General features: G+C 37.7%; 1 protein-coding gene across 1 annotated transcript in view; it reads left to right on the top strand.

Annotated features, from left to right (window-relative positions):
- Positions 1-25787, top strand: part of KIF13A (kinesin family member 13A) — a 120014-nt gene that overhangs the window by 75115 nt on the left and 19112 nt on the right. Inside the window, exons 12-28 of the mRNA XM_080340724.1 lie at positions 2006-2116; positions 3138-3272; positions 4450-4580; positions 6284-6370; positions 6482-6648; positions 12266-12476; positions 17150-17312; positions 17975-18115; positions 19691-19840; positions 20337-20501; positions 21145-21315; positions 22049-22200; positions 22309-22441; positions 22553-22699; positions 23674-23712; positions 24996-25095; positions 25188-25314. Coding sequence (XP_080196850.1) covers positions 2006-2116; positions 3138-3272; positions 4450-4580; positions 6284-6370; positions 6482-6648; positions 12266-12476; positions 17150-17312; positions 17975-18115; positions 19691-19840; positions 20337-20501; positions 21145-21315; positions 22049-22200; positions 22309-22441; positions 22553-22699; positions 23674-23712; positions 24996-25095; positions 25188-25314 — 2330 coding nt within the window. The remainder of the gene's footprint in view (positions 1-2005; positions 2117-3137; positions 3273-4449; positions 4581-6283; positions 6371-6481; positions 6649-12265; positions 12477-17149; positions 17313-17974; positions 18116-19690; positions 19841-20336; positions 20502-21144; positions 21316-22048; positions 22201-22308; positions 22442-22552; positions 22700-23673; positions 23713-24995; positions 25096-25187; positions 25315-25787) is intronic.

The following is a 25787-nucleotide window of genomic DNA, read 5'->3' as shown; positions in this document are numbered from 1 at the left end:
ATCCAACATAACTTTTAAATGAGGACAGCGTTGTGCTGATGTTGACCCTTGTCAGAATAGACTGTTCTTGAGGAACTTCATGTCAATCAATAATTGATGCAGCAGAGATAAGAGCCAGAGTACAACTTCATTGTGTAGACTTATGCTGTTGTGTAACACCAGCAAGTAACTAAGCACCACGCAGCCCCTCACATACCCACCCACCACCACCCCTGCTGTAGTGGGATGGGGAGAAGAATGGGGAAAAAAAAGTAAGATTCATGGGTTGAGATAAAGATGGTTTCATAGGACAGCAAAGGAAGAGAAAATAATAATAATAATGATGATAAAATACTATACAAAACAAGTGGTGCACAATGCAGTTGCTCACCACCCACTGACCAATGCCCAATCCAATCCATCCCTGGGCAGCGATTGCCACCCCCTGGCCATGTTCCCACAGTTACATCATATGGTGTGGAATATCCTTTTGGCCAGCTTGGGTCAGCTGTCCTGGCTGTGTCCTCTCCTAGCTTCATGCACATGCCCTCTCTGGCAGTCCATGGGAAATTGAAAAGTCCTTGCCTTAGTATATGCACTGTTGAGCAACAACTAAAACACCAGTTTGTTATCAACATTCTTCTCATACTAAGTCCAAAACACAGCACTGTACCAGCTACTAGGAAGAAAATTAACTCTATCCCAACTGAGATCAGGACAACTTATTAGCAGATTCTTTTTTATTTTTATTTTTTTTTTTGCATAGATGTACTATATAATTTTGTGATGTCAAATGGAAAAGTGTGAAAAGCTGAAAATCTGGTATTGGACCACAAAATATGTGGGATGTTTCTCTCCTTGAGATTTGTAGAAAACTATAAAAAAGTGGCAAAACTCCAATAGTGAAACCATCAGCAATTTGCTTTACTACCTTGACAGTTAACACTGGGATTGCTGCTTATCTTAGATTTATATTTCTATTAATAATTGGAGAGTGAAGTATCAGGGTAGGCTAGTTTAGTTGCCGATATCTGGAGTTATAAAGCACTGTGCTGTGGGAACATATTTTTGGTCTTTTCAGCCAAGATACAAAATACTGGTGGAAAAAGAACAAAAGTGTCTGATGGTGAATTTGTGAGGTGTTTAAACTTCACTTTCATTTAAGGAATAGTGTTCCTCATGTGAACAGTTCCTTACAGGCTGAAATGGGAAAATCTGATTTAAGAAAAGGACTGATTCACTTTTCTTTTTGTAAATAAAAATACGTTCTAATCCCATATTTTAAATAGGAAAATATTATTGTATTATGTTTTTAATTATGTTGGCACAGAATGTGGATGAAGACAATCAGTAGGAAGGTGTCCAAAGTCTTAGTAATTTTTTTTTTAAGTTTTTTTCCTCTTATACCTTCTGTTTTAAACAGTAATATGGAGTTATAGGCCAGCTTGTTGAATTCTTACTTGGCACTGGATGTGTTTGAGGCCTTTGCTTTTGTTTCCCATTGTGAAATGAGAAGTGTGTGTTAGCTTGCAAGCGTGCCTTCCTTTGAAAGGTAATCAACAGGGTCAGTCTGAAAGCTGTAGTGCAACTCTAGAAACACTTATGAAACCAAAATAGCATGGAAGGCTAAATATCAAGAGGAATTTGTTTATGAAACTGCTGTTGGAAGAAAGACTTCGCAGTTTAACTTCAGACAGCTAAGATTTAAAGTTTTTAAATACTCAGATATTTTTATACAGACACTGAAGCTTGATCGGCCAGACCCAGAGATTTGGTTGGTTCTGTTGGCCTCTGGAGCTATGTCAGTCTTCAGCTATTTCTGATCTGGACCCCTTACAATTGTTTCAGTCCTCTTCCTTTGCAAGTGACCTGTTTCTTCATCTTTGGCCATGAAAAACCTGGGAATATAGTTGAAATTTATGTTTGTCGCATTTCATATTATGGTACTATGTTCAGTTTCCTTATGCAAGCAGACACTGCAGTTGGAAGAGTAGATGAGGGTTTTTTGCTAATTTCTGTCTTTTAGGCCATGAAAGCACCAGAACTGAAGGAAAAATTGGAAGAATCTGAAAAGCTAATAAAAGAGCTAACAGTCACCTGGGAAGAAAAGCTAAGGAAAACAGAAGAAATTGCACAGGTATTTCAGAAATTTTGAGGAGGAAAGGCCAGATACTCATATAGTCCAAGTCAGCTGAATTTCATGAGCTTTAGTGGACTATGCTGTCTTCCCCTCCAGCTATTTAAAATTCCTCTGGAGTTTTGTCTTTTCCCCTTGGTTGGTGGTGTTGGTTTTGTTTGCTTGTTTTGTCTAAATTTCATTAGAATAAATGTAGCTGTGTCATGATATCATTGATAAAAACTAACATTTGGTTTTAAAATAAAATGTCAAAATATGTTTGGACAGCTCATTTATTTCTGTGACCACAGTGGGATCTTGGACATGTTTACCTTGAAGTGACTAAGAAAGTGAAGAATTACAAAAGGATCAGAGTTTTGGGTGGTATTTGTTGCATTTGCTCTTAGTGACTTCTTAACCAAAGAAAGAATATGTGTACATATATTCACTAACGTTTGTTTATTGTTATTGTACTTAAAATGGGACTTCTGGATTCCAGTGTATTTTTTCATCATTTCCACCATCTATAGCTTGGAGAACAACTGTTGTTGTTTCCCTGACTCGTCCTAATGTTCCAGAAGCATCCTTTGGTGCAACTGCTGTTTAAATGAAAAAAAAAACTAATTAAAAAAAAAAATTTAAAAAAAAAGGCTACAGAAGAATAAACCTAAATTGTAGCTTGCTGTTTTTTAAATTACCTGTAACTATGGTTATTTTTGAAGTATAATTGCAACTGAAACTAGTTTTTGACTAACATAGGGGTTCTAATAAAATCAGTAGGGCTGCTATTAGGTAAGTAAGTTCCACTTCGGGGAAGCAGGTGCTTGAGGATTAGATTTAACTTTTTATTGTCAGTGTGTAAAAATAAATTCTATTAAACATATAGTACTCGACCAGTGTCAAGTTCTGTTTCTGGTAGCAATACACAGAATGCATGCTCAGTATGTGCATCTTCAGCTTTAGTTGCTCTGCTTTCATTTACTTGCTGTACATCTGCCTACTTGTTGCAGCAGGGAAGATTAACCTATTTTTGTGCTTACAGGAGAGGCAAAGACAGCTAGAGAGTATGGGAATTTCCCTTGAGTCTTCAGGTATCAAGGTTGGTGATGACAAGTGTTACCTGGTGAACCTGAATGCAGACCCAGCACTTAATGAGCTTTTGGTTTACTACTTAAAGGTAAGAACCAAGCAGGATGTTTATACAGAATGAAAGGACACTTGTTTATTGTTTTGAATTTCTGGCTCAATTTGTTATTTAGATTATTAAGACTAGTTGCAGCAAAATGGGATAGGCCGCCTTCTGCTGTTTAGGTTTTTGTTCTCCCTTTGCAGTTCAGCTCCGTTGTTTTCCTAATTAATTTCCTGATTGCCAACAGTGGGAGAAGTGCTCAGTGTGTGCCCATGTTGAGATAAATTCTGGATTTTCTAGGTAGGATGTGAATAGGGTCACCTCCTGGGCTGAATGAGAAGAGAGTGCCTTGAGCTGCTAGATGCTGCTTTTTTGTTATTCAGCTGAGGATTACTTTAAATATTCCATGAGCTGATCATAAAGAGATGATGTTTAGTACTAATCAGTAAGAGTAAACATAGCCTTTGTCAGAGAAGTTTAAGAGAAAGGGGGGGAAAAAAGCACTGTTTAAAATTTAGAGAAAAGTATTTTCCTAGTGCCACTAGCTTTCATACCATTCTGTTTAGCATAGTCTCATGTCAGAGTGAAATGGTGTCAAAAACAAACCTCATAAGTTTCCAAACAAATACAAGCTCCTTGTCAATACGATATGAAAGAATATCCTATCTGGTTTTATAGTTACTTTTCTACTTTAGAGGCGGAGATGGGGCTTCTGTATTTGAACAGAAGCAAATAAAGCACAACCTCTCTAAAACAGCGAAGTATTTTGGCAGAATTTACAGTATGACTTGAAATTATGTAGATATTAGTATGTTTGAGTTGCTGTATAGGTGTCTTCTAAAAAACAGCCAACTCCGTGTACCTTGTTTTACTATCTGTGTTATTCTGTGTTATATATGCCTGTATGACGTGTCTGGTTTTCTTCACTATTTGCATTTATTGCTTGTATGCAAGCATAGTCTGAGAATATTTTAAAATCAGAATTTGTGTGTCAACTGCTTTATTTTGCTTTATCTAAAATGGTATGGAGATAAAGTGCATAGCAGAACAGTTTCTGTGTGACCTTTACAGTCTTCCAATCTGCTATGGCACCATTTCTGCCCTACAGAAGTGCTTAGCAAAGGAGAGCACATAGATTGTGCAGCCTCAGTGCTTTAGCTAATATTTTCTTAGTTGTGTAAACAGTGATAGTTTGCTTGTCTCTTATTAACTGCTTATTTTCTAGGATCACACAAGAGTTGGTGCAGATACCTCTCAGGATATACAGCTCTTTGGTATAGGAATCCAACCAGAACACTGCGAAATTGATATTTCTTTTGATGGAGAAGTTACACTCACACCAAAAGAAAATGCAAGGTGAGGAGAATCAGCAACACTTTCTAGTGAAGTGTTGGTTTTCTTTACCAGAGGATAACTTGCATGCATTTTTATTTTACATAGTCAGAAATATCTTACATTCTGATCAATGAGTTGCTTCAATACAGGTGACTTAAACGGATACTTAGAAATGAAATTCGGTGATAAAACTGAGATTTCCCCACACCTATCCACCCACTCACTTTGCACCTTAACAGACTATCAGTGTTTTGACTTGGAATAAACCATTGCAAGAAGCTTTTTAATAGGAATGGGGAGCCATTGCTTGCCTCTGTCTTCAGTGGTAACACAATCACTGGGACGCTGCTGGCTGTCCTGACCCCTGCGATGGAATAGTAGGCTATGTCTTAATGGGGGAGGATAAATTGTGTCTCATGAGTAGCTCCTGTTGTAAAGCTCAGTATTTTGTGAGAAAGGGGTATTTTAAAGATCTGAAGATCTTGAAATTGTTTTCTAAATCTTTACTTACCATTGTGTCTAGTAAATATGCAATGTGAAGTCAGGTTTCTCCTTTTGTTTCTACTTTTGTATTTTAATTATTTTTCATTTTGGGGGCACTGTGGCTTCTTGGGTGGAATGGTAAATGTCTTTGTCACTTCATCTCCAGTGGCATGTGATAAGCAATGCCTTCATCCCAGTTAATAGTCCTGCTGTTAGTCTGAAATCTGAATATCTAAATAATGTGTAGATTAGTATCAGAATGAGAAACAAAAGTTTGAGAGACACCTTTTAAAAAATCTCATCTCTTCCATTCTACCTTCAGTAAAATGCTTCTTAGCATTTGCATTTTTCTTCTGCAGCCTACAGTACAAAATTTCAAACAGATGGGATTCAGACTTGTGGCGATAGAGTTACTGTACTGGAAATCAGTCATTTTGACTGGCAAGAACAAAGACACGCATCAGTGGAAAAAAACTTATTTTGCTCATGCCTGGTGTGCAGTGCTTAAGGAGCTGTTCTTAAAATACTAGTATCAACAGAAATCTAGCTACCAGAATTTCATTAAAAAAAAAAAGAAAATCTGGTTTTAAATCAAATGCTTACATGTTTGTGTTGACTTACTTGAGAAAGCTGAATTCAGAACACTACATCTGAAAAAGGCTTTTCATTTTACTTCATTTTTTTTCCCTTTCAAATAAAAGGTTCTGCTTTGTGACTCACATATGCAAAAGTTCAACAGCTCCATTTTTCCCATTTTGTGTTTGAAACTTAAATACAAAGAAACCTAAATGCAAATATAGCAGTATACCAGATGTTCATAAAAATACACCCATGTTAATAATAGGCACTCAATTTGCTGAAAGAATGAAACTTGGATCTAAGGGTCTTTTCTTAGGCTTGAATGCCTAGTATGTTAATAGTATATTTTACAACTCTTGTGTTGACTCTCTTGTATCTTGGAGAGCTTTATCAGTAGCAATTGCAGGCGTCCAAATTTACAGACTGTTTATAAGAAACAGCTAGAGACCCAGTTTGAGAAATGGGCATTTAAAGAAAACTGTATAACTAAATCAACCTCATCTGTATGTTGACTAAAGAGTTGTGCCAGCCAAAGCTTTAATGAGAACCTAACAGATTTGTGCATCATATGATAGAAATCACTGCCTGTTGATTGGAGAAGCAGTAGATTTGTAGCTACTTTGTTTTTAGGATTTTGCTGAAGTTGTATTTTCTTCTTTCAGATCCTGTGTAAATGGTACACTGGTATGTTCTGTCACTCAGTTATGGCACGGAGATAGAATATTATGGGGAAACAACCACTTTTTTAGGTAATAGTTGATATTTACATTCCAGCCTCTTTACATTCAGCTTTTTTTTTTTTTTTTTTATTTTATTGTTCTGCATAAACTTTTTGAAACTGAACTTTAATTTTTACACAGAATCAACTTACCAAAGAGGAAACGACGAGATTGGCTGAAAGACCTTGAGAAAGAAACTTCGTTAGGAGAGCATGATCTGGATGCAGCCAGTGAAGCTTCTTCAGAACCAGACTACAACTATGAGTTTGCACAAATGGAAGTTATTATGAAAACACTGAATAGTAATGGTAAGGCAACTTTCAGATAAAAACGTTCTTTTGGATTGTCTAACAAATTTAGCAAGGAACTTAATTTCTGGGTAAAACAAGTGTTGTACTTACCCCAGGGACCTTTGGAATGTTTTCAGAAAAAGATATTTTATAGAAACAGTGTTAGGCATATATATGCACATAGGTATCAACACAGACACAAATCAGTAGTTGAGTTGTGCCCTGACACAGAATTTTATCAGTACATCTCTGGTCCTTTATAGTGCAGCTGTGTTGTAATCATATGCCTGTCAAATCATTATCCAAGTCTTACTAACCTCTTACTTTCTTAAGTTACTGCAGACAAAAAGGTGCTCCAGATATGGCTCAATTTCATTGTCCTTTTGTATCAAATATTACTGATGCTATTTAGTAGAAAAAAACTGAAATGATAACAAACCAATAGTCAAATGTCAGCTAGAGTGGTTTTTAATGCTTGATCACTCTATTGTATTTAATCTTTGTTAAAACCTAATGTGGTGCCTTTTTTTGGACATTATAATAAAATACAGTATATATAAAATAATGGTATGGTGTATATATGAAACAATGTGGTGTTTTCATGATTTCCAGAATGCAAGTCATAGCTCATATGATAGCATATGGTATAAAGAAATGCTAAAACTTGGCAAACTACTGAATGCTTTGTACAGGTTTTTTAAAACAGAAAATTTGAGAGGCAAATACCTTTTGGTATTTGTATCTTCTTGGTCCCTGGCCAGGAAGACACAATAGATGGTGTTTCATTGCTTCCTGCCTTCCTTTCTTCATATCTTTACAGTATTTCCATTGTTTGCTGTGGTTTGCTTTTTTGAATACAGTATTTACTTTTTTTCTTTTTCTCCTCTTATTCTTCAACTTTCTCTGTTTTGCTGTTGAGTACAGCAGGATGGTTTTATGTGGTTGATGCTTTAGCAATAGTTGTAGGCTTTTTACTGTTTGATTTTAATGGGATTGCTTGTGTGAGTGAGTGACAGGGTCAGGTCACTTAAATTGATGTGAAATTACTGTTTGATAACAGAAATATTCTCATTATGGTTCAATCATACCAGGAGACGAATTTCAGATGAATCTGCCATCCTGGTGGTCTTCAGTGTTGTCATCGCTTGTGAAGAGTCTGTTGCCTGTTTTAAGGCCTCAAACCATCCCGTATCTGTGCCAAAACTGGGACAAAGGTTTTGAACTCTATTGACTCATGCATGAGACTACTGGAGAAATCTGAAAGCATTAATTGATGCTTGATCTGCTTGTCACTAACAGGGGATTTGACTAAACTGTAGCAGTCTACAATGAATCACCGTTCTTTAAACGAGAGGTCGCTTTTTTTTTTGTTTTCTTGTATTATTATCTTGCTGAAGTGATTCTTCACAATATTTCAAGTGTCTTTACATTTTGGCTCAACAGGCTTTTTTGACGGAGCTTCAGGCCAATTTTTGTCTTGTTCGGTTGTTTTTGTGTCTTTGTTTGGGAACAGCACAGACCTTTTGTTTCATTAGAGCTTTCTGCTCTCTAATACTCAGAAAATGTTAGCGGTCCTACATGTCGCACCTTTTCAGAGACATTATATCGCATCTTGTCTCTTCTGCTCCCTCCCACATAGGTGTTGCTTAACTAAGTTGGAGCAGTAAGTGATAATGTAATAAAACCCTGCCAAAACAAGCGACTGTGCAGATCATAGACTGGTCTTTTGATTTGAAGCTAGATAGCACTTCTAGGTTCTGTTCTTAATGGTATAGCTAAAATATATTTTTTCTGACAAGATTCCAATTTGTTGGGTAAGAAGTAAAGCAGCTTTTTTAAAATACCATTTATTCTTCCTTGAAATGAAAAATAAATACAGTTAGAGAAGAAGAAATAACTAAATAACTGAAGACAGTTAATTCTGTTATTGGTGGAATAAAGGGATATTTTAAAAATTTGATTAGATAATTATTTTATAGACATATATTTATATAGCCCAAAGCAAGAGTGTCTTTTTGCTTGTTCATGGGTTATTGTTCTGTTTTGTTTTCTTTTTCTTTTTCCCTTCCCCTTGATCTATCTGAGAACAGTAACCCTCTTTAAATAAATAGCCTGGCTTCTCCAGGGTGCAGACACATTTTTTTTTTATGGCATGTAACCAGTACAGCAGTGTCACATATTGCATCCGGCTCCAAAGTAGTTCTGAGGCAAATGTGTAACATTGGAAACAGCTGTAAAGAAAACATCCAGATTCCTTCCTCCCTTCAACATGTTCACTTTCTTTGTGGGATTCTGTCAGATCAGCTTTGTACTGCTAATTTGTGATTCTGGTCAAACAGAGAATGCAGCGAAGTTTACTTTATTCTTGTATGCAGTGCAGCGGTTAAGTAAACAATGTGATTAGATTATGCAGCTTCTCATTTGGGCGAACAAAACTGTTACAGCTCGGGATGGGGATTTTGATGCAACCGAACAAAGCAGCCTGTTCCATAACCACCTCCTAGCTTGCTTAGAAAAATGCACTTCCATGAAATCTTTAAGGAATTTATTTATTCAGCATTGTTGTTACTGATGCGAAGTGACATTGCAGCAAGGTAATAAATGCTCTTCATCCTATGGAGAAAGTACGTTCTTCTGGTTCAGTGTTAATATTCTAACATTTTACAGAGGCATAGCTGCATATGAATGGTCTTTTCAGGGCCATTGAACTCTTGTCATGTAACCTGATCTAGCTGAAGATGTCCCTGCTCATTGCACGGGAGGTTGGACTAGGTGGTCTTTGAAGGGCCCTTCCGACCCAAACTGTTCTATGATTCTATGATATGTAAAGGATTGGGACTTGTGACTTTTAACACTGTATGGAATTTGGTGTGCATTTGGCAGGCACTGGCTAGTCTTGCCTGATTTTTTTGACTTCGCATGAGAAATCCAAAATTGTGGAACATGATGTTTAATTCTAACTTAAACACTACAGTAGTTCTTTTTAATTGTGAAAAACTTGTTTATTTTTTCATCTTCTTACTAGACTGTTTATAATTCACACCGTATTTTGCTTTTCTACTGTGAGAGGCTTGAGCTTTTCTGTGTAAACTCTCTCAAAAGTTAAGCTGAAGACTTTTCTAAAAGTATAAATTTACCTTTTGCATTTGAATAAAAGCATAACCCACCTGTTCCTTCCCCAAACAATAGTGGATTTCATTGAAACTGGGAATTTTTAGATTAGGTTCTTGCATCTTGTTCCAAATATTTTCCATGGTCTAATTTGATCCTGTGGTGATTGTGAATCCTGTAAATCTAAGTGGTTGCAAAGGTCATTTTTATTAAGGAAATATGCTCCTTGAACTCAGAGCTGGTCTTTGAGCAGTTTAGAAAAGTCTCATCTTAATGAGTCAGCCTTAGATTCATTTCCTGTGTTTGCAAACACAATAGAGGGTTTAATTTCTTCCATGCCTCTTCTCTATCTTCTGTATAATACCTGATTTCTCAACCATTCTTATGCATAACTAAAACTATTTTAGGGATTATGCAGTAAAACCTCTGCATGTGAAGGTAATTTTGGTATTATCTGGAGAAGTTAGGAGGAGGAGGGTGATGCAGATCAACATGAATAACTTGGGCTTTAATCTAGCATATTAGAATATATTTCAGTCATTTGTTTTTGTTGCACTGTATATTTAAAAGCTGAAAATAGCTGACTGTCTTTCTAGAATGTCAGGTACTAAAAAGTAATATTTCTGGTTATTTTAAACACTTATGCATCATTATTTTGCTATTTGGTTGCTATTTATACCAAATGATTTTTAACTTTGTGCTTTATAATTACCATAATGGTGATATTTTGCCATGTCTTTGTGTGAAGCCGGTGATTTCTTCCATGGATAAGGCTATGGCCACAGTGGCAACCTGCCTTAGTGTTTGCTTTCTGCTAAAAATAAAAATGTGCTTTACACCAATCTTAATATTTCCAAAAAGGATGCTGAGAGGCAAGTAGAAACCCAGTGTAACAACTGAACCCTGGAGATCCTGTTTGCTCCTCTGGCATGTATAATAGGAAGGATTTGTGTTATGAATGGCTTGCTTAAATATGCATGTATTTAAAAATCACAGATAGCGAGTTGGTTTCTCTTCAGTTTTTAGAAAAATTAGTCTCTGTAGTTTTAGTACTAAGTTGTTGTAAATTACTGTATTCCACAATGTATATTGGTTTGTGAAGATATAAGGCATGTTTGGTTTTGAGAGTGTATGTGCATGTTATGGGGACCAGCGTAACACTACCGCTGATGAAAACCCGACAGACACTTTCATGTGAATCCTCGATTGCATGCTATAGCAACCCAGATTTTTTTTCATATAGCATTGTAGTATCAGGAATACTTGTGCAGAATCTTACAGGACTGGCTTTTGGTAGTAAAGGCAAGATGGTTCATAATTAAATCACATTGAGTAGTTCCAAAGTGGGACAGTGTAATTAAATCTGAATTTGTCTCCCTCCTTTGTGACAGACTGCCATCCTTAAAAGTCATAGCACCTCTTTTTTTTTTTTTTTTTTAAATAAATATTTGCAAAGTGGAAGAAATATCACAAACAATTATTTTAAAGCCAAAGCTTTTTGCCTTTAAAAATCCTGGTATTTTCTAGAGCTGCAATGTTACTTTCCCTCATATTCCATCACTCCATCTGTAGAATTACCTCTTCTTCCTTCTTCTGATGAGCAGAACCAGCAGCCTGTTGGGTGATGTGCTGTCACTCATATTCATCTAGATTGGTCCTCTTTCAAACCACTCTTTTTGCTGTATTTAAGCTTCCAGCTGTACATGCATGAAGGAGATACATACTGGTAGTATACAGAAGGAGCTTATTCCATTGAATTGCTCTTTCAGAGGCACAGGCTGGCATTGGACCTAAAAACAAGGAATAGGTGTTTCTTTAATTTGAATGCAATTTAGATTTAACTGTAGCCGATTGACACAAGCAGGTGTTTCAGGATAGAGTATCCAAATGGGTATTTGTTCTGGGTTGATACTGGGATGAAAAGTGGTTTGTAAGGCTAAATGCAGAGTTCCCCTCCAGAACATACTTCGTCTGCTTCAGTGCCGACAGCGCATTGGTGCAATGTGATATGTGACTAGTCAGACCACTTGTTTGTCTCAGTTTTCATCTGCAGCTCTGCAACATATTTAATTCTCTGCCAAAATGGAGTAAGCAAATTGTTTTTTACTTCCTTAAGTCATTTTCTTCTCTGGTTAATATCTTCCCTTGCATTTTGCTTTGTTTTCTTCTTATTCATTTGTTCCGCTTTCCATCTATTCTCTTTTTCCGACAGAGATTCTGGAACATATTACAATTTCACAGTACTTAAGTGTGCAGTAGACAAGGGTCTTAACTGTTGTTTCAGCCTCTTTGCATGCTGGTGGGTTTTTTTCTTGTTTGAATTTGTTTATTTAATGCAATATTTATTATTTTGGCTTCTGTTTGGTGGGCTAATGCCCATCGTGTGTTTGCAAAGACTCTGGGATGTGTTGGTTGCTATTACCAAATAAATAGTGAGTGTTCTGTAATGTTGAAATGGCATTTTCTCACGCTTACGTTCTGTGCTTTTTTTAAATTTTGTTTTGGTGGTTTTGTTTTGTTTTAGACCCAGTACAAAACGTGGTCCAGATCTTGGAGAAGCAGTACTTGGAAGAGAAGCGGAGTGCTCTTGAGGAGCAGAGGCTGATGTACGAACGCGAGTTGGAGCTGCTGCGGCAGCAGCTCTCTCCAGAGAGGCAGCATCAGCACAGCAGCGACAGACTCTCCTACACTGCGCAGACTGCGCAGCAGAAAGTCAATCTCTGGACAGAAGAGAGGTGAGAATACTGGACTGAAAGCAGAACAATGACTAAAAACTATAAAGGGCAAAAGATGGGACTTGAGCTGTCCGTCAGGAGCTGATTATACTTTTTTGTGGAGTTGATGTGCAGTACAGGATCTGCCTCCACCAAAGTGTTAACATTTCATTTAGGTCCTGAAGTGTAACGTGTATACAAGATCTTCTTTCATTTAATACACAAATGAAATCAGAATTTAGCTTTTATTGATCAGCATTATAGCTCTTTTTTAAACTATAATAGAAAAGCACTTCTGAAATGTTTGATTTTGCAATTATTAAGCTAGTTCTGGGAAAAAAAGGAAAGGGTAGCACAAAGGCAAATTTGTCAACTAGGACTAAGGAATCCACTAAAGAGTATTGTATGTTGAGAGTATACAATAAGAGAATGGTATTTTACAACCTAAAAACCATAAAAAACACAAAAAATGGGAGTCCTTAAATGTCATATGCACATTTCTAAAAGTAAGTCCAGCTTTAGAGAACGGCTGTGTATTTGAGAACTGCAGAATAGTCAAATAGTGTGTTTCAGCTGCTTAGGAAGTAAAAGGTTTGCCATGGTGTGGAAAGGCCTCTTTGCAAAGGAATAGCAAGGCAGCTAAATGCAGCCATGGTGAAACTTCATAGTGAGATTTGCAGGGATTGTTAAAAAAGCAGAGTAGGTGTGTGTTTGCATCTTGATAATGAGAGAAGCTTGTTCTTGGTATAACTGGAGAGAGAAGAATGGTGGCTCCATGAAGGGAAGTTCTAGGGGTAGCAACCAAGATGATTTAAGTTTTGGGTGTACAACGGATTATTCTGTCATTGGGTTAATTCAGCAGGAAGAATGACCAGATGTACTCACAGGTTACTTGTTTCTTTTTAATTCATTTTCTTTTAAAACAGAAGCTTCATTAATCACTCAGCCTGTTTTCTGTATGTAGTGAGTTTGAGTGTTTTTTCCTATTTTGGTTATTTTTGCTTTATTCTCCACCATTAAAAAAAAAAAATAATCCATGTACAAGAAAAGTCTAAACAAAGGTAATGCAGATTGTGTTGCAGCTTTCAAATTCAGAGTGTTAGAACAGGTCTTGGATTAGTTTTTGTGCAAGATTTTGTTTGGTAATTTCTGCCCAGTTTGACCTGGGAAAAAAACCCAAACTACAACGGTTGGATCCTGATCCTTCCAACTGGGGACATTCTATGATTCTAAATGACAAACTGTTGATCCACTCACCAGTGGTGACTAGAATGTTTTCCATGGCAAGTATAGGGAGAAGTAGTGCTGTGTTTCAGCTTTAATTAAAATAATTGTTTGCCCCTGTAAGAGCTAAAAACAGAATTGTAGGAACTGAATGTAAAGCATTGCAGAGCTGGTTGGTATTTGCAGGCTCTTTAAGGCTGCAGAAGGAGTGCAAAATAGGAAACATGCCAGTTGGAATCATTGCTGTTCAGAACAGCTTCGTAGCACAGCTAGGCCATCAAGAAATCATTGATAAACCACTTCAGCGGCAGCAGTGAGATCTGAGCTTACTAGAAAGGGAAGCCACACCTCTAAAAAGGTGCAATGGAAGGGAAAAGGAAGTAGCAAAAAAACCTCTTACCTGTTGTTGAGAAGAAAAATATTGTATTTGATCAACTTAAAATTAACCAACCACCACAATCATGTACTGACATAAGAAGTGAGAATCTGGAGCACTACCAAGGCTAAATGTAGTGCCAGCCTTCTTAGTAGTTGTTAGAAGTTCCTCAGGGAGGAGCTGTGCTTTGAACAAGCATTTTGTCTCTGGATTTCATGGGTGAATGCTTTACTATATATAACTGTTGAACTATTATACTTGAAGACTGTACTTTGCTGGATTGTGAAAAAGAGGAGAATGAATGCTCTTTGTAGCAATCAGTAAGCAGTTCGGTAATGTTTTGGTGGCACTGCCTTTGAATAAGCAGTTTTCTGGAAGAACTAATTATCTGTTTTCTGTCATCTAGAAGATCTTCTTAGGTATACTTTGGTTTGGGCTTCTGAAAAAATGGCAAAAAAATGCATCTTCTTAAATAAGTAACTGGAAGAACATCTTTGAGGGATTTCTGCTGTGAAAGCATGGCAATGTGGTGCTGAGAGGATGTGTACCAGCCAGCTGGCCAGAGGACAAGAAATACAGGAAAAAATAGGAAGACTGGATATGAAGAAAGTGTGAAAGAGCCAAGTGTCTGGATTGCCGGGGATTTGATTAGTGCAGTTTTAGCTTTTGCTTCCGTTGCCATTGCAAGTGAAGCTGAGCTCTACCAGATCAGCCAGCAAGATGAATTTGATGGGTATCAGATGTAGGCACATGGCTGTATGTGTCAGAGCAGCTAGAACACACTGCACAGAGTTTATTCTGGCTTTATGCTGACTGTAGAAGGACAGAGGATACCTGACGTGGCGTTGAAACCTGTTGGCATAAAGTTAACCCATTGTAACTTTGAACACGTAGTTTGCCAGGGTCGGGAGTGGTGGTGGTGTACTGGAACAGAGGTTTTATTCAGCATATTCTGTATCTGGCATTAGGGATTCCCAGAGATTCACAATGACTCATTGTGTCAGATGTAAGTTTGCCCAGTGTTTGGCTTAAACAATTATTTCAGGATTTCGTGTTCAGCGGTATTTGCTTTGGTTAATATCCTGATGGAGCTTGTCCTATGTTTTGTCTGTTAGGAATTAAGAAATCCTATCTGAAACTTTTTTTTTCCTCAAGTTTCTGGAAGGGTGCTGGCACAGCCATCTAGAGAAAAACACAATTAAAACAAGAACTACTCATCATAATCAATTAGCTACTCATAAGTCATCCTAGTAGTCTTAAAGCCTTCCTTTCTCAAGAGTCTTGCAAAGAAAAGATTGGTGTGGGAGCCTCCCCAAAAGTCTTGCCAGGCGCCCATTTCCCAGATGAAGAAAGGAACCGGCTGTAGCTGAACCCTACGGCTCCTACAGCACTTACAGATCAAAGCTGCCCCGTGTTTCTTAGACTGGGTGGTTGTAGTGGTTGCAGGTGTAATGCAGTATTAAGGACTATTTAGTGGGTAATTCTTGACTCTTCCTTCATTTTGTGGGTGAATCCAAAATTATAGCTGTCCGTGGAACGTGTCACTCCCTTGGTCTGGAATTGCTCATTTCATCTTGATAGCCTGGATAACAGATGCAAGAGGCAGAGGGAAAGGAATTTTCCATATAACGCCGCAAGAGCATATGAAGTGGACTAAAAATTCGCTGACAGTAGCAGCTATTTAAGATCCAGAAAAACCCACCACTGTTGCAAACTTAGGCCAGATAGGGGAGAGAGACAAAGCTGCAAGTTTGAGCATGTTGAAGGCACTAAAATTCAGGGCTGTTCCTAACACTGCTAGTCATTTACCACTGTGTTTTGGTATCAGGGAACCAGCAGAGTGCAATTTGAATTACCAAGGCAGTTCTTTGGGATATTTTGAAAAAGGGTAGCCAGTCAAGAAGAATTCTGTTGGGGACCGAAAGTCATATTAACAGTTGTTTGTGATTTGTACAATAAAGACATACAGAAGATCTAAGATTATTTGAATAAAGGCAAATCTGCAAACTTTGCTTATATTCACAGTGAGGACTGTGAGTTTACTTGTTCCTCCAATGCTTGTCCATGACGTAATGTATTTTGTGGAAATTGGAAGCGTATGTGTACAATGCGTACTCTATTTCAGTTGGGCTTTGTGTGGAATAGCTAAAAATCATGCAGGGGGTTGCTAGTCACTGAAATATCTGAAGTCTGATAATGAGTTTTATGAAAGTGGTGAGATGTGATTAAGTGCTACTGGTATTATAACAAAAGGCAGAAAAAGGAATGTTGTATTTGCTCAGAGGATGATCATGATACTTTTTAAAAGCACGTTAAAGGCGAGAATCCCAGGTGAGAGCATATCTTAGTATCGCAGGTGGAGGTATAGTATGTGTCATAGCAGGTTTGCCAGGTGTTGCATTAGAACAGATTTGCTCAGACAGGCCTTGAAACCTTTCTGGAATTTGGCCAGAGACTGTTAACTGTACGGAGTGCACAATCTTTAACCCATGCTCATTCATCTTTTACTTAAAAGGTACTTTGGGTATGTAGGACTTAAAGATTATCTATTTAAATTTTATTTGTACACTTGAGATGGGTTAAGTATATGGAGGGGAGGTCTGGAGGTCTGTAGCACTGCAAAGCCCCAGCTGTGATGTAAAGCTGTGGCCTGCAGTGATTGCAGGTTCCAACATCACAATCTGAGGAAAAGTGGGTTTTATCAAGATGAAGTCTCACATGTTGGGACTGGTAGTTTCTGTGGAACAGGACTCCAGATTAAAGACAACTGCAATTATTTAATTTCTTGAAAATTAGGAATGTCCCTAGGGCTTTTAACGAATCATCATTGCAGCAGTTCCCATAACACTGTGCCCTTTTGTTTCATCATTACTGTACTATACTTACCTCAACAGTAATGTGTTTGTTTAATATGTGATCACTGCTTTTCCTCAATAAAATTGTCTGACACTGTTTTGTGTTTGCTGACATAATGCTACACAGCATTTCTTCTTAAACATGTTTCAGAGAAGTCTTTGTTAGCACCTCTATTTGCAGCTTTCCAATAATAGAAATAGGTTTCTGTGTATTTTTCATGTTACCTACTGCACCACAGGGATGAATTGTTTCGACAGAGCCTGGCTAAACTTCGAGAGCAGATAGTAAAGGCAAATACACTGGTGAGAGAAGCAAACTTCTTAGCAGAAGAAATGAGCAAGCTAACAGACTATCAAGTAACACTTCAGATCCCTGCTGAAAACCTCAGTGCCAACAAAAAGGTAATGACAGCAACGAATGCTGGAAAATGTGGGTTTATGGCTAGTAGACTTATGTAGACTTATATAATGTTCATCTAACCTGAGGCTATAGAATGTTACTTTTGTTAGGTTATGCATAGGCAAAATATGGCTGCTACCTGGATTTAATCTGTTGAAAGTGAATAATTATAAGTAAAAATGGGAAAATAGCATTAAGTATGGCTCTTGCTGTTCTTTCAAGCATATGATCACCGTATGTGCACATGGTTCATCAACAGACATTTGTGTTCTGTTGCTGTAAAACCTGCATTTCAGTCATGTTTAAAAAAGAAATACTGGTTTTTGTTACAGATGCCTACATTTTTTTGTCTTAAGGGGTTTCTAGTTGTAGTGCTTCTGTAAATATGATGATAGCAATAAGGATAATGTGCTTGTCATAAGTGATTTGATTGAGAGTGTTAATGTTCCTGTGTGAATGGTGGTTATCTGAGAAGGACTAAGGTCTGGATCCTCAAGCGATGTATAGCATGTGCTGTGTTTGAGGACAGAGATAGTATGGCTGGCATGGAGAGGGAAGGTGTATGTTCTATATTTTATACCTTTTTAGGGAAGTAATTTGAGTGAAGAGCTAAAACTACTTACATGCACCTTTCCTGCAGTGATTATTTTTTCTTTTGACTTAGAGGGGTGCAATAGTAAGTGAGCCTGCTATTCAAGTAAGAAGAAAAGGAAAAGGTACTCAAGTGTGGACTATTGAGAAACTGGAGAACAAATTGATTGACATGAGAGACCTCTATCAAGAGTGGAAGGAGAAAGTTCCTGAGGTATTGTCTATATTTTCTGAAAGGGATCAGAGATTGAGTTTGTTTTCTTTTAATCCCTTTTAACATGTTGTACAGATCAAGTGCAATGACTTTGTATACGAAAGGGTATGATATTTTGTTTTTTAAAACAAATCAAAACAAACTATGAATAATACTAAATATTAAAAAGGTCGATGCATAATAAAACATGCATATGCCCTATCCTCACTTGCATTCTTAAATATAAGTGTGCTGAGGTCAGATGTAATTTTGCTGAGGTAGTGACTCATGATACCACTAAGAACAAATGTTTATCTGACATAATATAGGTGCTATGCAGATAAGCACCAGCTCTGAATAGAAGCAGCAAGTTGCATTAGAACTAAAATGATTAAATGGCCATTAGTATCAAAGCTGGCAAGGATGCAGCTTAGATACACTCAAGGTGCAGAACACGCTACTGCAGTCTACATCAGTCTACATCAGTATCTCCATCAAAACTAAGTGGTTTTTCTTCAGAATTTAAGTAGTACACTAGCCTTGGCGGATAAGTATGATACTTGTCAAAAGCCTCCTTGTTTACTGGCAAGAGATAGATGTGAGATGTGGTGTTCCAGAAGACATTCTCTAGGTATGCAGGTAGAAGTGCATAGGAAGTACATCTTGCTGTCTTGTGGCTGATAGGGAGCACCTAAACTACTTGTATCGAGAATCATTCTCAAATATGTTTGAACAGCTCTTGTGCCTTTGTTACATGCCTTGGACGGGACAGTGGGAATCTCTAAAATCATAACACAGGGGAGGTCAAGCATTTCATCTGTGCCCATTGAAGACAACGATGATTTTGCTGCTGACTTTAGTAAGAACTGCTAGCACATCCTTTGAATATGTCTGCCTGAGCCAGGATCGTCCTTCCCATTGCCTATGTCATCCATAATGCATGTGTTCTATATGCTACATAGCAACATGTAGGTCAAATGCATGTGTTGGAGACGAAAGAGGGGAAGGAAAGGAGTTAACAAGTCCACTGAGGGGTGCATATCATGCTACAAATCTGCATGAACTCTTTGTGGCTGTGTATGGGCTACTTGTCTAGAAAATGCTGCAGATGCAATCTCAGCTCTATGGGAGTCATAAGAACACTTGTAGGCTTAAGTGGGAGTCATCCTGCAACTTCCCTTCTGCCCTTGTAGTGGTACCCAGCAGCCAGACCAGCTATTCAACCTGGGGATGATTCCTTCTTGCATTTTAAAAGCATAAACAGAGGAGAAAAGTAACGTGAAACTTACTGAAATCAATGGCTACTGTGCTTGTTCATGGTAAAGTCTGCTTTGGTTGACATCACTAAAAAAAAGTAGGTCATCATATTACTGTATCCCATAGTAAAGAAAGGATTATATTATGTATCATCTCAAAGATTTCATTTCAAATTTGTAATATGCTTCTAGTCTCTTCATACCTGTGCTAACAGGAAGGAACGGAAAATAATGGTAGTGACTTAATTTTTGTGCCATGATCTTCTACGATTCGGTGTTTCACTTTTGTGTTCCCATGTTTAGACAGTTTTTGACATAACTTTTATGATCTTTAAAACAGATAAGGAAGTTGATTGGCAAAAGAGGGGATCCTTTTTATGAAGCGCAAGAGAATCACAACTTAATTGGCGTTGCCAACGTGTTTTTGGAGTGCCTTTTTTATGATGTGAAGCTGCAGTATGCTGTGCCTATCATCAGCCAGCAGGGAGAGGTAAATCCACGTAGTGCCCTCATCTATAGTGGGACCAGGCACACCCTGTGCACTCAAATCTATGGTGGTAGCATGGCTTTTTGCTGGGAGACCTGACATACACCAAATTATTAACAAGCAAATGATACTTTGCACATTGCTATGTATGTTTTCTGTTTAATTGTTTACAATTACCAAGCTACTAAAATTGTAGAATAAAATTCCTAGTATCGTATCGATGTAGGTAACTGAGCAAACCCCAGCATATAAAGGTTCTGATGTATAGTTGTGACACTGTATGCCTTTTCTGTTGTATGTGCATTAAAAAGGTCAGTAGTTCTGTATAGAATTTTTTTTAATTATTATTCCTTTCTCCACTTTCTGACATTGTCGCTTTTCATTTGATCATTGAGAGCTGCTCAGTTCTGTTTCTGTGCACCTCCTAGAGTCAGGTATTTACATTCTTAATGTATTTAAGTCCCCTGTGCACAGGTTCTTAGTACTTGTCTTGCCACAGGTTGCAGGACGGTTGCATGTTGAAGTGATGCGAGTCACCGGCTCTGTCCCAGAACGTGTAGTAGAAGGAGATGACTCATCTGAGAACTCCAGTGAGAGTGGGAGTCTGGAAGTCATGGATAACAATGGAGAAATTATCCATAGAGCTAAAAAGCTCTCCTGCAGGGTAAGTGAGAACGCATCATGGAGTTAAGTTTCAGGCCTTTCTAACTATGTACTCAGTCTGATATAAAGTACAAAGATACGCAGGCTATTGCTTGCTTCAGATTCTCTAAAGAAAAGAGACTTTGCTTGTTCTGGTCAAGTGTAGGTCAGTCTAACTGCCTGTGGTTTTAAGTGGCTGAAGGTAATTTTCATTAGTTTCTACTATATGCAGGTCTGCATCATAAATGCAGACATTACAAGGGCTGCCCTTCTTGGCAGAAACAGAAGGGGAAGCAGTTTTTCTGTGTAGCCACCTCCTGTGGTTTGTTTGATCATCTAATGTAGTATCTATGGGTAGTGTCTAGATTTCATCTCTTCTGTGACTAAATGCTTCATTGTCCAGTTAGGCTTATCAACTTCCTCAAAGAAAATGTGTACATGATTGGGTTAACTTAGATGCGTGTAGCTGCTTTCCTTGCATCTTCATTTCTGTATATGCAAAATACAGATTTCCTAAATTGGGACATTCTTAGAAAACAACTGGAAATGTCCTTTAAAAATTCCTATTGGCTGTTGGTACTTTTGGATTGAATACTTAATTTTTGAATGCTACAGTTGAAGAAGAAACAATCATAATTATGAGAACATCTGTTTTATCTCCTCAGGTAAAAATAAAAGAAGCAACTGGACTGCCACTGAATCTTTCCAACTTTGTCTTTTGTCAATATACATTTTGGGATCAATGCGAGTCAGTAGCAGCACCAGTGGTAGATCCAGATGTGCCTTCACCTCAGAGCAAGGATGCTCATTTTACAGTGACCTTCTCTCACTGTAAGGTAACTATTTTTATTATGAAATAGTGTTACTGGGAGGATGGTATGTTTGAGAGGAGCTATTTAGAATTCGAGCTGTGTTTTGCTGGGGGAAGGAGGAGGGACTCAAGTCATATAACTGATGACTTCTGACTATACTTTATTCATCACATCACTTCTTCAAAATGCAGCAAAATGAAAAAAGCCTTTTAATTAGTTATCCTTTAAAATCAAATGCCATGGGGGAACTATTTTTATTATGAAATAGTGTTACTGGGAGGATGGTATGTTTGAGAGGAGCTATTTAGAATTCGAGCTGTGTTTTGCTGGGGGAAGGAGGAGGGACTCAAGTCATATAACTGATGACTTCTGACTATACTTTATTCATCACATCACTTCTTCAAAATGCAGCAAAATGAAAAAAGCCTTTTAATTAGTTATCCTTTAAAATCAAATGCCATGGGGGAAACTACAGTTTATATGATGGCATCTTACTGTTCAGTAACTTGAAAAAGATCATTGGAGTTGTGCCATTGTTTTTATGGAAATTTTCAGAGCATGAATTGCAGTATGCAGAAGCAGGAGTTTCTGGGATGGTACGTTTCACAACTGTATTGACCAGAGTTGAGCTTTATGATCCAAGCTGTATGGCTTTACCATGGAGGTAGTTTGTTGTTCAGTGTGTCCTTACAAACTAGTTGAGGAGATGTGATTAATTTCCTTTGATTGGATGTGATTTGTTTTTTCTCATTTCCAGGACTATGTGGTGAATGTCACAGAGGAGTTTTTGGAGTTCATTTCTGAAGGAGCTCTTGCTATTGAGGTGTGGGGTCACAGATGTACTGGCAATGGCAGCTCTGTTTGGGAAGTTGATTCTCTTCATGCTAAAACCAGGACACTGAGAGACAGGTACACATAAATTACACATAGATGCTTCCATCGGCTTTCTCATGCTTGTGGTGCACAAAATAAACTTTGGTGAGGCAACTATTAGTTTTTGTGTGGATGTCTTTTTAGGTGGAATGAAGTAACTCGAAGAATAGAAATGTGGATTTCTATACAAGAATTAAATGAGATGGGAGAATATACTGCAGTTGAACTCCATCAGGCAAAAGACGTAAACACAGGGGGAATTTTCCAGCTTAGACAGGTACGTCTCTTTTCCCTGTCTTCTTATTTGTGCTTAAATTGATTCTTAATTTTATACTTAGTTTCTTTGTTTTTCTCCTTCTTTCTTTCTATCTCTCAATTACATGTTCAGGGTCATTCTCGCAGAGTTCAGGTGACTGTGAAACCCGTGCAGCATTCAGGAACGTTGCCTCTCATGGTAGAAGCAATTCTTTCAGTCTCTATAGGTGGTGTAACTGCCCGATCAACCAAACTGCAAAGGGGCTTGGACAGCTACCAGGTAAGACAGTTACTCTTTCATGTGTTGATTTATTTTTTTGATTTTGTTTTGCTGTTCTAGAGCCAGCCCAACATAGTTCCATAAAGGACCTTAGCATGCTGATACATTATATGTAATTTTGCAGTTTTACATATGTTTTGAGGCTAATTTACATAATGTGACCATATGGGGCTAAATCTGATATAACTTGGTGAATAGCTGATAAAGAGCCAAGTGTGGTATTTGAGTATACACAAGACAGCAGCAATATGAAAACTGTTTTTACCTTGTGTGATTAATAGTAGATTCCTTGCTCCATTAGTTTCCCTCCCTAACAAGGATGGTAAAAGTTGAGGAGGGGAAAAACAGAAAAAAAATAAATACGAGAAAATGTCTCACAGTGAAGGTACTGTTTATCTTTTCAAAAAGGACTGAGCTGTTACTCAATCAGAATCAGAAATAGCCATCACTGAATGTAAAAGGTATATTTCTTTTAGCAGAAAAAAGAGTCTTAAGTATAAATGGCTTCAAGCTGATCGTGAGCAAATTCATATTGGAAATAAAGCATGCTTTCAACAGCGATGGCAAAGAACAAGTGGGGTTGGCCACCCAGGGGGAAAAGCGAGGTGCCTTTTGTCAAAAGCATTACATTCAGAACCACAAGTAATTATAGCCTTAAATACAGATGAAACTGTAAAATGTGAAGATTGATTATATGCTTGCTCAGTCCTTTTTCTGGCACTGTATTTTTAATAAATATGTTCACTAATACTCAAATCATGGCTGGGATGCTATAGGCTGTAATGAAAAAAAAAATAAAATCTGTTTCTACCTGTTAATAAGGCTTTGGTTATTTGAATGTTGTAATTTTAACATTTTACAAGTTTATTTGTGACGGGAATGTTTGTTTTCATGTTTTGGGGTATTTCTGTGAGTTTCTGTTGAGAGAAATGCATGTTCTTTTGTGTTTTACAAAATTTATTTTCTCCTGCCAGAAAGAGGAGGATGATGGTGGTGATATGGATAGTTACCAGGTATTGCTGCTGTTGCTGTCAATCCTCTGGCATGGGGCACAGCTAATGCTAATAGCCAGCAACTTTCAAATGAACAAGCGTACTGAAGCAAGCAAAAGCGGCTTTGAAATATAAATATGCTGTGCATTTATGAGGCTACCTGGGCTATAAGACACTGCTGTTGCAGTTTACCTCGTGACTTTATACTCTCGCAGTGTGCTCTCTTCTCTGGTACTCAGCAGTCAGCTCTCCTAACTGGCTACATGAACTGTGATGTGAATAAAAGCCTAGAAACTTTAATTTGGAATGAAAACAGTTTCCAGTGAGTATCATAGGGAAAAGAACAACCACCTGCAAATGCAGGCGTCTTTCCCAACCAAATTATGCAGCATAGGATTTTTCATTTGTTTTCTAAAGAAAAAATAACCTTTAAAGTTGTGCAGTTTTCTGAAATGCTGGTCAGGGAGAGAGGTGAGGGTGCAAGTGTAGGAAATACAGAAGCTTCAGTGAAGCCTGGTTTTTTGTATGATAAGTAAATATAGGACAGTCACAGTTTAGGAAGCATAACAGAAGAACCATTTAAAAGGTGACAAAGGGCAAAAGAGGAAATGCCTTAAAGTGAAACACATTACAGATCTCTGCATGGAAGTCTTATTTCTAGCAGCCAGCTTTACAGAAGTAGAACCAGTTAGATGAGAATGCTGACATCCCTTAAGATAATGTATTAGGTTCAACAGCAATATCAAAGATACCAGTTAGGTACTAACTTCTTGCGGGCTGTTTATGCGCTTCTTGACTTATCACAGAGAAGAACAAAGCAGATTTTCTGTGATACCACAAAGCATGATTGCATGATGGGTTTTGTTTGCATGAGAAGTCTTTTAATTGCACTGATAGCAGCTGCTAGCAATGGAATTTTGCGCAGGTTTGAGGGCGTACTGACCTGTCTAATCTGCAAGAGAACTTATGATCAACTGATGATACCTGTTTTTCCTATTCCATACACTTTTAAAAAGTTTGATTGCTGCTTGTGTGAGTAATTAGCCAATGGTGTATAATTCTGCTCAGCAATTGAGGCAGTCAAATCTTCTTTTCCTCCTATTGGAATCTGAAACTTGAAAGCAAATGAGCTTCCATTCATGGGTGGTGAGGTACTTAATCAGTGTGCATGTCATTTGGGGGAAGAAAATTTTCTGCATCATACAAGCTGTTTAATATCAATTCCGACAAAATTATCACAAAATTCACTGTCCTCTAATCTTAACCACGTAGCCTAATGATTTTCTTTGCTCTTTCCATGGTAGGAAGAAGATTTAAACTGTGTACGAGAAAGGTGGTCTGATGCATTGATAAAACGCAGAGAATACTTGGATGAGCAGATTCAAAAGATCAGCAATAAACAAGGTTTGAAGCTTAAAGTCCCTGTCATAAGTACTTTGTTCCCTACACCATAAAAAAATATATCTCATATATAATATTAATCTCTTTCACTGTAGAAAAATCTGAGGATGATTTAGAACGAGAAGCACGGCTGGTTGAACAATGGGTAGGGCTGACAGAGGAGAGGAACGCCGTGTTTGTTCCAGCACCGGGCAGTGGAATTCCCGGTGCGCCTGCAGATTGGTATGTACAGAAAAACCATTGGAGTGGTTAGCTTTTTCTGCATGAATATTGCACACTGCAAGGTAAAAAAGTCAGAGGCTATTTTAGAGCTTTCTATGTTTTCCTGTAATGCTACCAGTTACCCTCAGCTGGCAGAAGGCTAGAAGGCCAGGTGCTGGTTTGAATGTAAGAAAGGTCTGCTTAGTTAACATAATTAGATAAAGTAGCTTTGAGATAGCTTTCAAGGTTTGAAAATCACCTTTGAGTTTGACATACCATTTTACACTTATTCAAAATTCTGAGAGTTATCCTGTAGTTTGACTCCTTTCAAAAAAGGAGTAGTTCAAAAGTGAATGGTAGAACACGTGACAATTTCATTGATAAGGGATGGGGAGGCAAGAAATTCTGATTTTAAAGGATGTGTTCTCTTATTTAATTTCATTTAAATTCGTGTTTTTACTAAGATCATTGGAACTGACATGCGAAAATGAGGA

The sequence above is a fragment of the Nesoenas mayeri genome (genome assembly GCF_963082525.1).
Source record: "Nesoenas mayeri genome assembly, chromosome: 2".
Taxonomy (NCBI): Eukaryota; Metazoa; Chordata; class Aves; order Columbiformes; family Columbidae; genus Nesoenas; species Nesoenas mayeri.
The sequence above is the reverse complement of the archived record's forward strand: the minus strand, read 5'-3'. Positions and strand labels throughout refer to the sequence as shown.